The following is a 13228-nucleotide window of genomic DNA, read 5'->3' as shown; positions in this document are numbered from 1 at the left end:
CACTGCACACTGAATTCAGACCCTCTACAGCTGTGGTTTCCGTCCCTTAAATATTCCTGAGCCCAAAAGATGCAAAGGAGTAATGAATCCCCACGTCCATCTTCTTCACTCAGCCCTGTACAAAGCTTGGGATGAGCAAGTGTTTTCAAAGATGTCCAGTGGGAAGAAATCTTTACATCCCTTGGCAGTTTGCCCTGTTGATCATCCTCCCCTAAAAGGAGGATGCCATTTCCCTGTTTGTAGTTTGCCATTTCCTATTTGTAGTGAGGACCTGTGTCTGCCAGTCATTTAAATGTTTCTTTTTATTGAGGGAGAGGGTTAAGATGGGACTGCAGTCCGCCCGCCCCTCCCCAGTGAGTAATGTTTAAGGCAACACATCTTAAAGGTTGGTTGTTTGGCTTGTTTTGATAGAGTAGTAGAACTGAATAGACAGCAGAAATTAACATCTCATTCCCACCCACTCATACCTCTTATTACAGAAGGAACTATTGTTAACGGCTTTCCAAAATCATCTATGCAGTGTGTGTTTCCTTTAAAATCACAGAGAATAGTACCCTAACCAGCCATTCTGAATCTTACAGGTTCCACTGAACACTGTATCTTAGGGATTCACTATGTAGCCCTAGTTTGACTTCAAAGCTTTTTCTTAAATGGAAACATAGTTGATGTACAATATAACATTAGTTTCAAGCGTATTGTACAGTGATTTGACATCTGCATGTACTATGAAATGATTATCTCAATAACTCCAGTAACCATCTGTCCCGAAGTAAGTACAGTATTACTGACCACATTCTTTATGCTGTTATACAGTACATCCCTGTGGCTTATTAGTAAGTAGAGATTTGTACCTTGACAGCTTTATATTTGCCTTGTATCTACTGATTTTCTGGGACAAGCAACGCACAAAGTGCCTTCCGCAGTCAGGTTTTGGCTTGTTTGATGATTATCCTTCTATCTCTTAAAGAACCTTTTAGTCTGTTAGTTGCTTTATCATCTTTAAATAATACCTACTGAATCTCTCCCTCTGTGCCACTTCTGATGAGGACACTGGCATGCTTGCATAACTTGACAGCATCTCTCCCTTTCCCTTCCCTAATCAGGTAAACTGTATTATTATTTCCACATTGATGTAGTATGTAATATTTGCATTCCATTTTGTAACCATAATTTTCCCACAAAGGGAGGCTTAGTTTTCCTGATATTTAGCAAAAGCCAAAAGGATACAATAAGGAACGTTTGAACACCCACGACTTAAATCCTACATTAACCTTTTACTTATGCTTGTCCACCCACTAATCTATCGCGTGATATTTACTTCCTGTTTCAAAGAAAGATAAAGACATCTATACACTTCTTCTTCTGTCAGCATGAATCTCATGAACAAGAACTCATGCTTGTCCAGTGTCCTTTTTGTGATGTAAAACTTACAATGATTTTTTTCAATGTCCAATGCTCACCACCTCCTTACTGAACTGACCTTTTTCCATTAGATATTCTGGCTGGCTTTTGTGATCTTCAGTACGAGCTCAGGGGAACATATAATCCCCGGACTATGCCGCTTTGAACATATCCATCCTCTGATTTTACACTTGAGTGGGCACAAAACTCTGAGGTCACACTCTTCTTGAAGGATTCTGGGGGACCCTGCTCTCCTTGAATTCTGCTGTAGAGAAGTTTTCTGAACTGTTTTCCCCTTATACGTGTTGGGAATTATGCTAAGATGTGAATCACCTCTGGGTCTTGTTAAAATGCAGATACTGACTGCAGAGGCCGGGGCTGAGGTTCTGCACCTCTACGGAGCTGGTCTCTGGAAGCTGTCAGTGTAGGTGCTCATCGACTGCCAGAACGTACTGCAGTGCCAACCGCCCCCTGATGCTCAGGGAGGCTGCCCACCCACCCAGAGTGGGCCAGCCCAGTGCCCAGCGCAGGTCTCCCTGTTTGGGGCAGTGAGCTCCACCCCCGCCCTCGGAGGGACGTCTCCAGGTCCACAGACGTCCTGCCACCGCCCAAGTCGCATTGTTATCAGCAGCCCTTCATGTGGACGGGGCTGAAAGTTGCTGGCCAGTTTCACTAGAAACTGATGCCATGTATATTCTGATTGACACAAGCAAGACCCGAGAGGAAAGGGAAACGGAGACACCACTTGAAGCAGCCTCAGTATTTGGCTGGTCAGGAGTCGCGGCGGCCCCCAGGGTGGCCGGCAGAGTAAGAAGAACATGGGGTTGAAGTCAAGGCATTCCCTGGTCTGAATCCCAGGCTCTGGTCGGACAGGCGCGTGACCCCTGAGCTAGTTAATTAGCATCTCTCGGCCCCAGAGTGCTTATAGTTAAAAAGCGGAGATGATAAAACTCCTTTCACAGAACTGCTGCGAGGATTAAGAGAGAGAGAGTTTTGAGGCAAGGAGCACAATAAATACTGTTTTCCCTCTTTGCTGAGCTCCAGCTGGCTTAAAGGCTTAAGTGCATCCCTGGTAACAACGGGCAGGGTTTATTTTCGAGTTCAGAAGCCCCCCCCCCCCCCCAAGCCTTATGCACAAAGGTATTGTTATTCTGTGGCATGCCCTCCATGAATATGGATGTCCCAGGCAGGAGCGGGAGAGAAGGTCTTCCTGGGAGCATCTCACAGCTGGTTACATTCTGTATCATCCTTGAGATGTTCTTTGTGCTCTAAATCCCCCCAAGCTCAGTCACAGCGTTTTCTAGAGAAGTCCACCCAGTTAAGGCAGCTGCGCATCAGCTGGCCGCTGAGTCCTGGGAAGGGCGCCAGGGCTCCGTGAGGACCCCGTCTGGAGGGGGGCACGGCAGAGCCCCTGCTCCGTGCGGGACGCGTCCGGGGGCTGCTGTGTCCAGAGGGGAGGGGCACAACTACCACAGAGAAACCCACCGCCACCTGATTCGAAGAGCTGACTCACTGAAAAGACCCTGATGCTAGGAAAGATTGAAGGCAGGAGGAGAAGTTGAGGATGAGATGGTTGGATGGCATCACCGACTCAATGGAGATGAGTTTGAGTAAACTCTGGGAGTTGGTGATGGACAGGGAGGCCTGGCGTGCTGCAGTCCCTGGGGTAGCAAAGAGTTGCACATGAACGAGCAACTGAACTGGAACTGGAATCCCCTACAATGTGGATTTTGTGTTTGTTTTTTTGTTTGGCAGCTCTGCACTGTGTGTGTGATCTTAGTTCCCTGAACAGGGATCAAACCCATGCCCCCCTGCAGTGGAAGCATGGAATCCTCACCACTGGACCACCAGGGAATGCCCCTTACAATGTTCTTGTCTATTTACCCTAGTACTCTTATAATTTTTGATTTTCGAGCATTATTGCCACATTATTTGTTGCAAAAATATACATTATTGTTTATGAAAAAAAAAAAAAAAAAGACATCCATCCTAAGCCTGACTTGCTGATGTAAAGGAGGTGACTTGCAGAGTGCAGAAGTCCTGCAGCTAAATAGCTGAGTTTAAAGTCGTTTACTGGAAAGTGTGGGCAAGTTAACCTAGAGGACTGGCAAAATCAGGCCTCTCGGACTTACAAACGAGTGTACACTGCTCTTACCAAATCAGGAAAACGGTATGGTATTTCTAATCAGCAAGCATTTCTCAAGTGGGAATGTGTTTCCTCAAAAGGGGGCAGCCGAGGTCTCGCTCAGTTTTCTCCAAGTGTCAGCTGAGGAGCCGGCTGCACATGCAGTTCCTGGGCCCCACCCCGGAGGGCCTGAATGAGAACACCCTGGGACAGGTCCAGGAACCTGGATTTCCCCCCACCCCACACACACTCACCTAGTTGTAGAAATGATCGAAGGCAGAGACAAAGAAAGGTGCAGAAATTTAGGGAGTATCTAATATGTTTCCAAGTTGAGAAAGAATTTTAAAAAGTAAATAAATAAAACCCAAGGTTTTCAACAGCATCAAGAGAAAAGACTATCTGTGTATACAAATTACTAAAAGGAGAGTGGTCTTTTCCTCTTGAAAAAATGATCCTTGAAAAACAGGGACCAGTGAGGATCTGTGGCTGTTTTTTCTCAGAAATACAGGGCCCCTTCTCCAGGCACACAGGGGATTGTTTTGCCCAGCATGGGAGAGAATCAGAAGTGAATCAGCCAACCTCAGAGAAGAGGAAGGGGATGCTCTGACAGCCCAGATGACTTGCCCAGGACGAGGCGGGGAGAAGGGACCTAAGACCGTGGCTCTGGGCCTTGTCCTCCCCTATAAGCACCTAACCAGCCCCTGAGCCTGCCTGAGGAGAGGCCAACAGAGTCTAAGTTTCCAAAACGAAATCCAATTACAGTGCCAAGTGGACCGTCAGGTAGTATTCCAATGTTGGATGCAGGAGCCCCCCGGAGCCGCCCTGCACCCCATCCTGCCTCCCTCCCTGTCTCTGTCCTGCTCACGGGACTCCCATGAGGATCCACTGCTCAACCTACCCACAACTGAATACAAACCAAGACAAAGGCTCCATTCTTCCCAAAAGCCAGCAATGCAAACCAAAAGACAAGGCCAAGAAAAACTGAATGCTGTAATTAAAAGGGGCCTTACCTGACTTGATTCCTTTAATGGGGTACGTGGCATGGGCCAGAAAATTGGGATCGCTGAACATATCTTCCTCATAAACCACAAAGCGCAGAAACGCAAGGTTGGGGTCATAAATCTCAAACGTCACCTTCTCCTGCATTGGGGTCCAAACAGGGCTGAGGCCATTGTCATCTGGAAGAAGATCCAGGCTCTTTCAGGGGTCCCATTTGTCCTGCCCCTTCTCAGCTCACCATCTTTACACCCAGCAGCTTTGGATCTCCTTAGCAGCTGTGTAGATACACATCTAGGCCAAGATCTGATCTTTTTTTTTTTCAGTGGCATCGCAGACCTGGCCCTCAGGAAGCAGAGCGGACCGGACCACCTCTCCTTAGAGCTCTCCCATCTCAACTCCCTGGCACGTGGGAGGGATGGGAGGTGGACCACAGAGCAACAACACGTTTGTAAGAAAGAAAAGACAAGGTGGGGGCCACATCCCTCATCTGATGGGGGAGGTGGGCCAGGCTCTGAGCAGGTGGTGGGTTCTGGAGTCCCTGGGGAGAGCCAGCCTCAGGGAGCAGGGAAAGAAGCGACCTTCACCCTCCATGGGGCCAGCTTCACCGGCCAGTCTGTGAGCTGTTATCCCTACCTTTTACCAGGGGCCAGTGATCCCAAGCCTAGAAAGGCCCCCAGTTCAGTTCATCCCAGGCTTCAAGTGGCAGAACAAGCCATTTCTCTGGGCCTCCCCGCCCACTGTGGGCTCAGATCACCCAAGTTTGGCTGCAGCCTTGGGGGCGGGTCAGCCGCATCCTCTCTGAGCCCTGGACTTAGGTGGTGGCTGATCCACAGAGGGGACACTCCAGCGTGATGGGCACAGGGAGCTGTGGCCTCGCCCAGGCCTCCTGATGTGGGTGATGGGCTGACAAACACTGCGGTGGGTCCAGCTCTGGAGTCCCACGCCCTCCATTGCCCCTCCGAGCTGCCCACAGAGGGCAAGGGGACGACGGGAAAGACCCGGCCACCAGCGCGTTAGTGAAGCCCCGCCGACTGGAACCCCCAATGTGTGACTCAGCTCACCTGAAGTCTCAGTGAGGGAAGGACCCAGGCAACTTACTCACAACTGTCGTCTTGAACTTGTTGTTGTCATACTCCGCTCCGCATATCTCCACCTCCACAAAGGGACACGCGATGCTTCGTCCGGGTTTGGGGAGATGACGGGCCCCCAGAACCTAGGACCCCAAGAGCCAAGTGTTAGAATTCTTCCGCTCCCCCCTCGCACTCCACCCTGGGCAGAGCTGGAGAGTTCTACATGGGTGGGTTCTCGTTTCCTCATCACTGGTGAGGTGCTACACCCTCCGGGAGCAGACACCCCCACCGCTTCCCTGTTGTGGACGAGGAAATGGGTGAGTGGAGTCAGGGCGGAGTCCCAGAGCCGGCAAGGATGAGCCAGGATCGGAGCCCCACACCAGACTCAACAGGGAGACCTCCCTGCACACTGAATCACAACACCCAGGGGACACCTACAGAGACAGAGTTTGCTCACTCGGTTTCCCAGCTCCTCCCGGGAAAGGATGCGGAGAAGGTCCAGTTCTTTTTGTAATGGGCCTTTTAAGACCTTTGGTCACATATGCCTCAGTGTCTCTTCCTTAATCTTGTGTGTGTGTGTGTGTGTGTGTGTGTGTGTGTGTGTGTGTGTGAATCACTTCCGTCATGTCCCGCCAGCCTCCTCTGTCCATGGGATTCTCCAGGCAAGAACACTGGAGTGGGTAGCCATTCCCTTTCCCAAGGGATCTTCCCAACCCAGGGACTGAACCTAGGTCTCCTGAATTACAGGCAGATTCTTTACCGTCAGAGCCACCAGGGAAGCCCCCTTAATCTTATGAGAAATGCAATTCATTTCCCTACTTTGCATAGTTTCCAAACAGGAGAAGACAGAAACTCTTCATTAAGAGACAACGCAATGTCTAAAAGTTGGCTCTGTTTTAAAAAGCTTCCACCCTTCAAAGTGGCCATTGCAGGGATAAGCCCTCTCCTCAGTAAAGAGCAGAGAGCCATGTCGCACCTGTTTTATTTCTCTCTCTCTGGCCAGATGCTGACCCTGCTGATCCCAGCAAGAGATGGATCTGTAACTCGCCCCAACAACAAGGGGAGGTGACCACGACGGACCTGGGGAGACGCCCTCCCGCCTCTCTGCCCCTGCAACGACCCTGGCGGGCCCCACAGTGAAGGTCCTCAGCCGTGTCTGAGTGTTGGCGGTTCACACAAGGAGGCCGGGCAGAGGCCGGGGCTTTACCTTGACCGTCAGGGTCATCAGGATCTTCCTCTGGGACTCGGGTGGCATGGGGTCGTACTTCTCCGCCCTCATGCTCTCAGGCTGCAGGACGTAGCCCGTCCGCCCATTGAGGGAGAACAGGGCGTGGTTCATCTGCATGTACTTATCTGGGGAGGAGAGAGAGCTGCTGCTGAGAGCAGGGCAAGAAAGGGGCCCAAGGGGCTTCTCCAGAAGTAATCTGAGGCACACCGACAGATGAATGGATAAAGAAGATGTGACACATGTATACATCGGAATACTACTCAGCCATAAAACAGGAACAAAACTGGGTCATTTGTAGAGAGGTGGATGGACCCAGAGTCTATCACCCAGAGTGAAGTAAGTCCAAGAGAGAAAAGCAGGTGTCAAATACTGATGCATATATATGGAATCTAGAAAAACAGCACTGATAACCCTAGGAACAGAGACGCAGATGTAGGGAACGGATATGTGGACACAGCGGGAGACTAGGACTGATGTATGTTCACTGCCAACTATAAAATAGATAGCCAGCGGGAACCTGCCGTGTAGTCAGGGAGCTCTGCACGAAGCTCTGCGGTGACCGAGACGGGTGGGGTGGGAAGTCCAAGAGGGAGGATGTATGTCCACAGACAGCTGATTCACTTCACTGTACAGCTGAAACTAACAACACTGCAAAGCAATTATACCCCAATAAAAGGTAAAAATCATTTGAGGTGGCTGTTAAAATAGACATCTGACTTAAAACTATGGGTTTAAAAATTCATTAAAAACTCATGTTATTGGAAGAAAATTGGATTTAAAAAAAAGCTCACACTGGGGACAACAGACAGGGGCCTGGCTTCCCCAGCGAAGGTGTCGAAGGTGTCGCAGACGTGAGATGAGTGAACCCAGCATCTTGATGGAGGGAGAACCGCCCACCCACAGGAAGGGGAGAGAGAGAGCAGGCAGGGTGCCTGTGGAGGGACAATGAATGGGAAGCAGCGTAGAGGGAAATGCAAACAATTCTTGAACTGTTTGGATAAAGCTCTGCTTTAGGTGGGAGAGCTCCTAAACATGCCGGGCCTGGCCGATTCCAGTTAAGAGCTCCAGCCTCTTGCCCTGGACATCAAGAGGTGCCCAGGGACCAGCCTCCTGGATCCAGCTGTGCCTGAAGCTCCACTCCTAGACTTTTAAATTACATGAGCAAATGCATTTTCTTTCCTCCCTGACACCAGACCGACCCCGTGTCTGTCACTTACCATCAAGAAGCCCGCCAAACACAAAGGCCTGGCATGGCCTGTGGTCCCCTTCACCGCTCCACGCAAGGAACGGGACCTCACGCTAGCATGCTGGCTGAGCTCTGACGGCTCCTAAGAAAAGCTACGTGCTCCGGCCACCACATCGCACTGGCGGCCCCAGAAGAATGTGCCTGGAATGATGCCCCGTCATAGATTTATTGGCCACAATCAGCCCCCTTTACCTGGAGTCTGGAAATTGAGCGCCACCATCTGGGAGCCACACAGCCAGAGGCGGAAAGGGTCGTAGTTGGACGAGTCCACCCGCTGTCCTTTGGGGTAAACACGGGTCAGACCCTTTTGATTGTATTTCAGGAGATCGCCGGGCTTCTGTCTGACGATACTGTCAGCCTTCGTCTCCACGAAGGAGCGGATTTCTCGGAAGTCGGGGTTTTCTGCACAAAGAGAGGGAGTCAACATTTATCCTGTGTCTCCTGAGTTTTTCTTAACGCCACTGGCAGGATGTGCAGGTTGTCAAATGCAACCCAGAAACTCTCTCGGAGAAGACGTTCAAGTGGTTGTGACGATCCCAATGTAACTGGTTCTGCAGTGGGCTCTTGCCCTCTGGAGAAGTCTCAGAGATGAAAAGGCAGCCCAGGGTTCCCACCGCCTCAGTCTAGGATTAATGTAATCTGCTTTTTTTTGTTTAAAACTACCAGCAGCCTTGTGCAGGAAACCACCAAAGCGATACAGGATACAGTTATAGAAAGGTGTGGTGCAGGAAGGGATCAGCAGGGAGGAGATCTGAGGAGCAGAAGACACAGACAGGGGCCTGGCTTCCCCAGCGAAGGTGTCGAAGGTGTCGCAGACGTGAGATGAGTGAACCCAGCATCTTGATGGAGGGAGAACCGCCCACCCGCAGGAAGGGGAGAGAGAGAGCAGGCAGGGTGCCTGTGGAGGGACAATGAATGGGAAGCAGCGTAGAGGGAAACGCAAACAATTCTTGAACTGTTTGGATAAAGCTCTGCTTTAGGTGGGAGAGCTCCTAAACATGCCGGGCCTGGCCGATTTCAGTTAAGAGCTCCAGCCTCTTGCCCTGGACAGCAAGAGGTGTCCAGGGACCAGCCTCCGGGTGACCATGAACTCTGGGGTTCAGGGCTGCCTCTCTCTCTGCCCTGGAATTATAGGTTCTCTGGTCTGCCCTGGAATTACAAGCAACTACAGGAGTTGCTTGAAAGGGGAAAGAAAATATGACTAGGGCCATTACTAGTGCAAAGAACCTGCTGCTTTGGAAAATGTGGTCAAAGATCCACTTTGAATTTTCCTGCAGCAGGCCTCCAAAGATACCGAGGTCCTGACCTCTGGAACCTGTAACTATGTTCTTTTAAAGGGACTTGGCAGATGGAGGGCTTGAAGTGGGGAGATTACCTGGCCCTAAGTGAAACTATGTACTTGAGAGGTTGAGGGAGATGTGACTACAGAGAAGAGAAGGCAACACGACCACAAAGGTGGGGACTGGAGAGACGTGGCCACAAGCCAAGGAATGCCAGCGGCCACCAGAAGCTGCCGGAGGCCAGGACCAGATCCTCCTCTGGAGGGAGCGGGGGCCCTGCTGACACCTTGATTTCAGCTCAGTAATACTGACTTTGGATTTCTGTCCACAACTACGAGAGAATAAACATATGTTGTTTCTGCCACCAAATGTGTAGTAATTGGTTATGTCGGAGGAAAAAAAAAACCACCAATCCACCCCTTAAGAGGGTTTCTCCTTCTAAAGATACCAGGAGGGCCTGCTTCACCAGCATCCTGGCCCCAAGGACACTCTGACGGGGAGGTTCCCACTTGGCACGCAGAGTGAGCAGGTACCACGGTCACCATGCTGCGTGACAGCACCAGGCTCGGAAAGGAACCTGTGTTCGCCAAGCTGGGGAGGTGGTGGCGGCAGCTTACCGAGGTTGTCCTTGGTCTTGCTGGTCGGCTTGCAGTAGACGACGAGGTCCGAGAGCTCAATGGCGATGGACTGGTTCTTCTCCCAGTACTTCATGTTGTTCTCCTGTGTGGAGCCAACCGTCTTTAGTTTCAGCTCTCAAGCTGGCCCCTGGGAAGCCCCACTCTTCCAGCTCACCTGGCGGGCGCCCTCCTCCTCTGAGTCTCTCCCCTGCTTTCCCCTTGGCCCTCGTGCATGCGCAAATCACAGTGGCGGAGAGTTTTCCCTCCCCCAACCCCCGCCCCGCTCCCTGCTTCCTCTGCCTGCAGAAATTCTCCACCACGCTGCCCGGCCCAGGAGCAGCGTGGAGCTCAGTCTCCGACTGCGGCTCTCGAGAATACCCGGGAGAGGGCTCTTCTTCATCACCGCCTCTTCTTCATCACCGCCTCTCTCCTTAACCCTCTTGCTCTCACCCACCGCCCTATCCGGCCCCCCAAAACCACTCTTAGAGCTCATCCAAAACCCTAGTTCTCCAGTTCGGGATCTCCGTAGGCCACGGCAGCTTTGTGGCTCGCTCACTCCCCTGAACCACGCACCGCTCTATGCAAAGGGCCCCCGGGAACCAGACCACAGCTGTGGACTTGGGAGCCATTCGCCCCTGGAGGACCCCACAGTCAAGTCCATCCCCGTGTCGCAAACAGGCCACTCACTCCACTCCAAACCAGGGCTCCCTCTCAAGCCCTGCCAGCCTCGGACTCATCCTCCCAGGGGCCACAGTGGGGACGGACCCCCTGGGAGGATTATCATGTACAGGTGGCAACATTCAGCATCTGGGGCGGGGGGTGCTGCCTGGCTCCAGGCATCGCACACTGAGAGCTCGATGGATACTGTCTAAGCCCACCCATCCCTGAGAGGAAGACTGTCTCCGTTCCTCAAAGAACCCGCAGCACACAGACAGGGTGAGCGGTTGAGCCCAGGCCCCGCAGCAGGCCCGGGCCGAGCCCAGAGGCCGAGCAGCAGCCTCACCCGTGTCCCCATTCTGGATCTGTCGCTTCCATCCACACCCTCGGCCACCTGGTGCCAGAGGAGACCTCTGCAGCGCCCCCAGGTTCACAGGCCGGGTCCCCCTGAACCACAGCACAGCCCGTCCTGGCCCCTCGCCCCCCTCCCTCTCCGGCAGGCCCATGGGTCCCTCTTCCTCTGGACCCCGCCGCCTCACGCCTTCTCCAGGATGCCTTCCCGGAGACCTCCATCCGGGACCAGGAAAGAGACGCTGCATCCCCCACACCTTCTGGAATGCCCACAGCCTCACCCAGCCTTGCACCGTCCCTCATCCGACTGTCCCACGCTGGGGCCTCTCAGCCCGAGTGTCCAGACCCGTCTCCACCCCCCCCCAACCCCGAGACAGGTCCCTGGGGAGCAGGACCCCTCGCGGGTGGTGAGTCCTCAGGTGACAGGTGGTGACAGGAGTGTCCCAGCGGTTACCCGGCGGGGACTGGACTCGGGGGCGGGTCTGAAACCTGGCCCGAGTTGCTGGCTTTGCCAAGTGGGCCAGCCATCGAGCCTCTCTGCCTCAGTTTTCTCATCTGTATGATGGGGCTAACGTGGGTCCCTCCCTGCTGCAGCTACCGTGCGAATTCAAGGAGGCGGCCTCTCCCCTCGCTGGGCATGTGAGAAACAAGGGTACCACACGGACTGCCCCAGCGACGCCTTTCCAGGCCAAGGACAGGAGCGTCCACTGTTTAAACAAGTGGGGGAGGACAGCCGAAGTCCGCTTTAAGAATGCCTTCACCCAGGACCGCCGACGAAAGTCCCGAGGCCCCGGTGAACCCCAGCAGTGACCTGCAAACAAGCCCGTCACCTTAGCCCGGGCAGCAACCACCTCACCGGGGCAGATCGGAACGTGAAATCTGCCGAGTTCATCTAAGCACACCCAGCTTCCACCAGCCGCTCCCACACGCCCTGAAGCCCCGAGGCACAGAACAAGCTGCACCGGTGAGGCTCAAAGGGCTGGCATGGGGGGGTGGGCACGGAGCAGGGACGGCGTCAGTCAGCCCGTGGCCAAGGCTTCAGGGAGACTGAAGCCTCGGCTCAGCTCAAACCTCAGGCGCGCTCTCCTAGTCCCTGTGTCAACCTGGCGTGGTCTTCTTGGTACACAATCTTCACCACAGGCTGTTTGGGGAGAGGAAACCGTGGTAATGACACAGCTCACTTCTAATGACGATACAAGCGCTTTAAAGTCAGGGTAGGGCGAGGCAAGCCACACCGGAGTCAGGGCAGGGACCTCTGGCCTCACAGAACACAAAGCAACGAAAGATTATAGAGCATCACTTTTTCTCTCAACTTCAGCAGAAAGCAGCATCAGTTCAAGTTAAAACACCAGCTGCTACTTCAAAACTGTGCAACAGTTCCTTTCCAGGCCCATAGAGTTTTGCCCAGAGGCTGTCCCAGAGTCTGGCATCACAGCACCCTTCAGTGGTCAGGCTTTGGAAACTAACTAGACAGACCTCAGTGACTGATCTTTTGCCATCGACCGAAAGAAGCCAGAGATGATGCAAAGTTACAGGGCCTTGAGCAGGTTCTCAGGGCCTCGGTGAGGAGCCCCCAGGAGTGAGCAGAGGGCGCAGCTCATGCTTGCTTCCCAGTGGCAGCATGGGTCCACCTTCCTTGTTCCCAGGGCAGCCGCTCCTACAGCTGGCTGTGCCCAGACAGAACCTCCGTCACTTCTGCTGCCTGATTTTGTTTTGTTTTTTGAACATTCATAACCAATATGAGAAGGCTCCTCTGTCCATGGACTTCTCCGGGCAAGAATACTGGAGTGGGATGCCATTTCCTTCTCCAGGGGCTCTTCCTGACCCAGGTCTCCCGCATCGCAGGCAGACTCTTTACTGACTGAGCCACCAGGGAAATCACCACGAGAAGACTTAGCAGATGTAAACGCTACTTTAAAAGGAACGTAGACCAAAGGCAGAGAACAGCAGCCTTGAAGAGCTAGGCTTAGCTTCAAAAGCCTTCCTGTGGTGGGGAATGAGGGAGACAGTCTTCCAGCGAAGTCGTGTTTTCCTCCAGAAGAAACGGAGAGAGCCAGGGCTCCCCAGGTAATGCCAGTGGTAAAGAACCTGCCTGCCAATTCAGGAGACCTGAGAGACACAGGTTCGAGCCCCACGTTGGGAAGATCCTCTGGTGGAAGATGTGGCAATGCACTCCAGAATTCTTAGGCCTGGAGAATCCCCATAGACAGAGGAGCCTGGAGGGCTACAGCCCATGGGGTTGCAAAGAGTTGGA

The 13228-nt window shown here is 52.8% G+C and overlaps 1 protein-coding gene across 1 annotated transcript in view; it reads right to left on the bottom strand.

Moving 5' to 3' along the window:
• Positions 1-13228, bottom strand: part of PLCG2 (phospholipase C gamma 2) — a 154284-nt gene that overhangs the window by 17444 nt on the left and 123612 nt on the right. The window contains exons 26-30 of the mRNA XM_065925092.1: positions 9967-10069; positions 8262-8471; positions 6803-6948; positions 5624-5738; positions 4537-4704 (exon numbers count right to left, since the gene is read on the bottom strand). Coding sequence (XP_065781164.1) covers positions 4537-4704; positions 5624-5738; positions 6803-6948; positions 8262-8471; positions 9967-10069 — 742 coding nt within the window. The remainder of the gene's footprint in view (positions 1-4536; positions 4705-5623; positions 5739-6802; positions 6949-8261; positions 8472-9966; positions 10070-13228) is intronic.

This window comes from Muntiacus reevesi, chromosome 2 (genome assembly GCF_963930625.1).
Source record: "Muntiacus reevesi chromosome 2, mMunRee1.1, whole genome shotgun sequence".
In the NCBI taxonomy this organism is placed as follows: domain Eukaryota; kingdom Metazoa; phylum Chordata; class Mammalia; order Artiodactyla; family Cervidae; genus Muntiacus; species Muntiacus reevesi.
The sequence above is the reverse complement of the archived record's forward strand: the minus strand, read 5'-3'. Positions and strand labels throughout refer to the sequence as shown.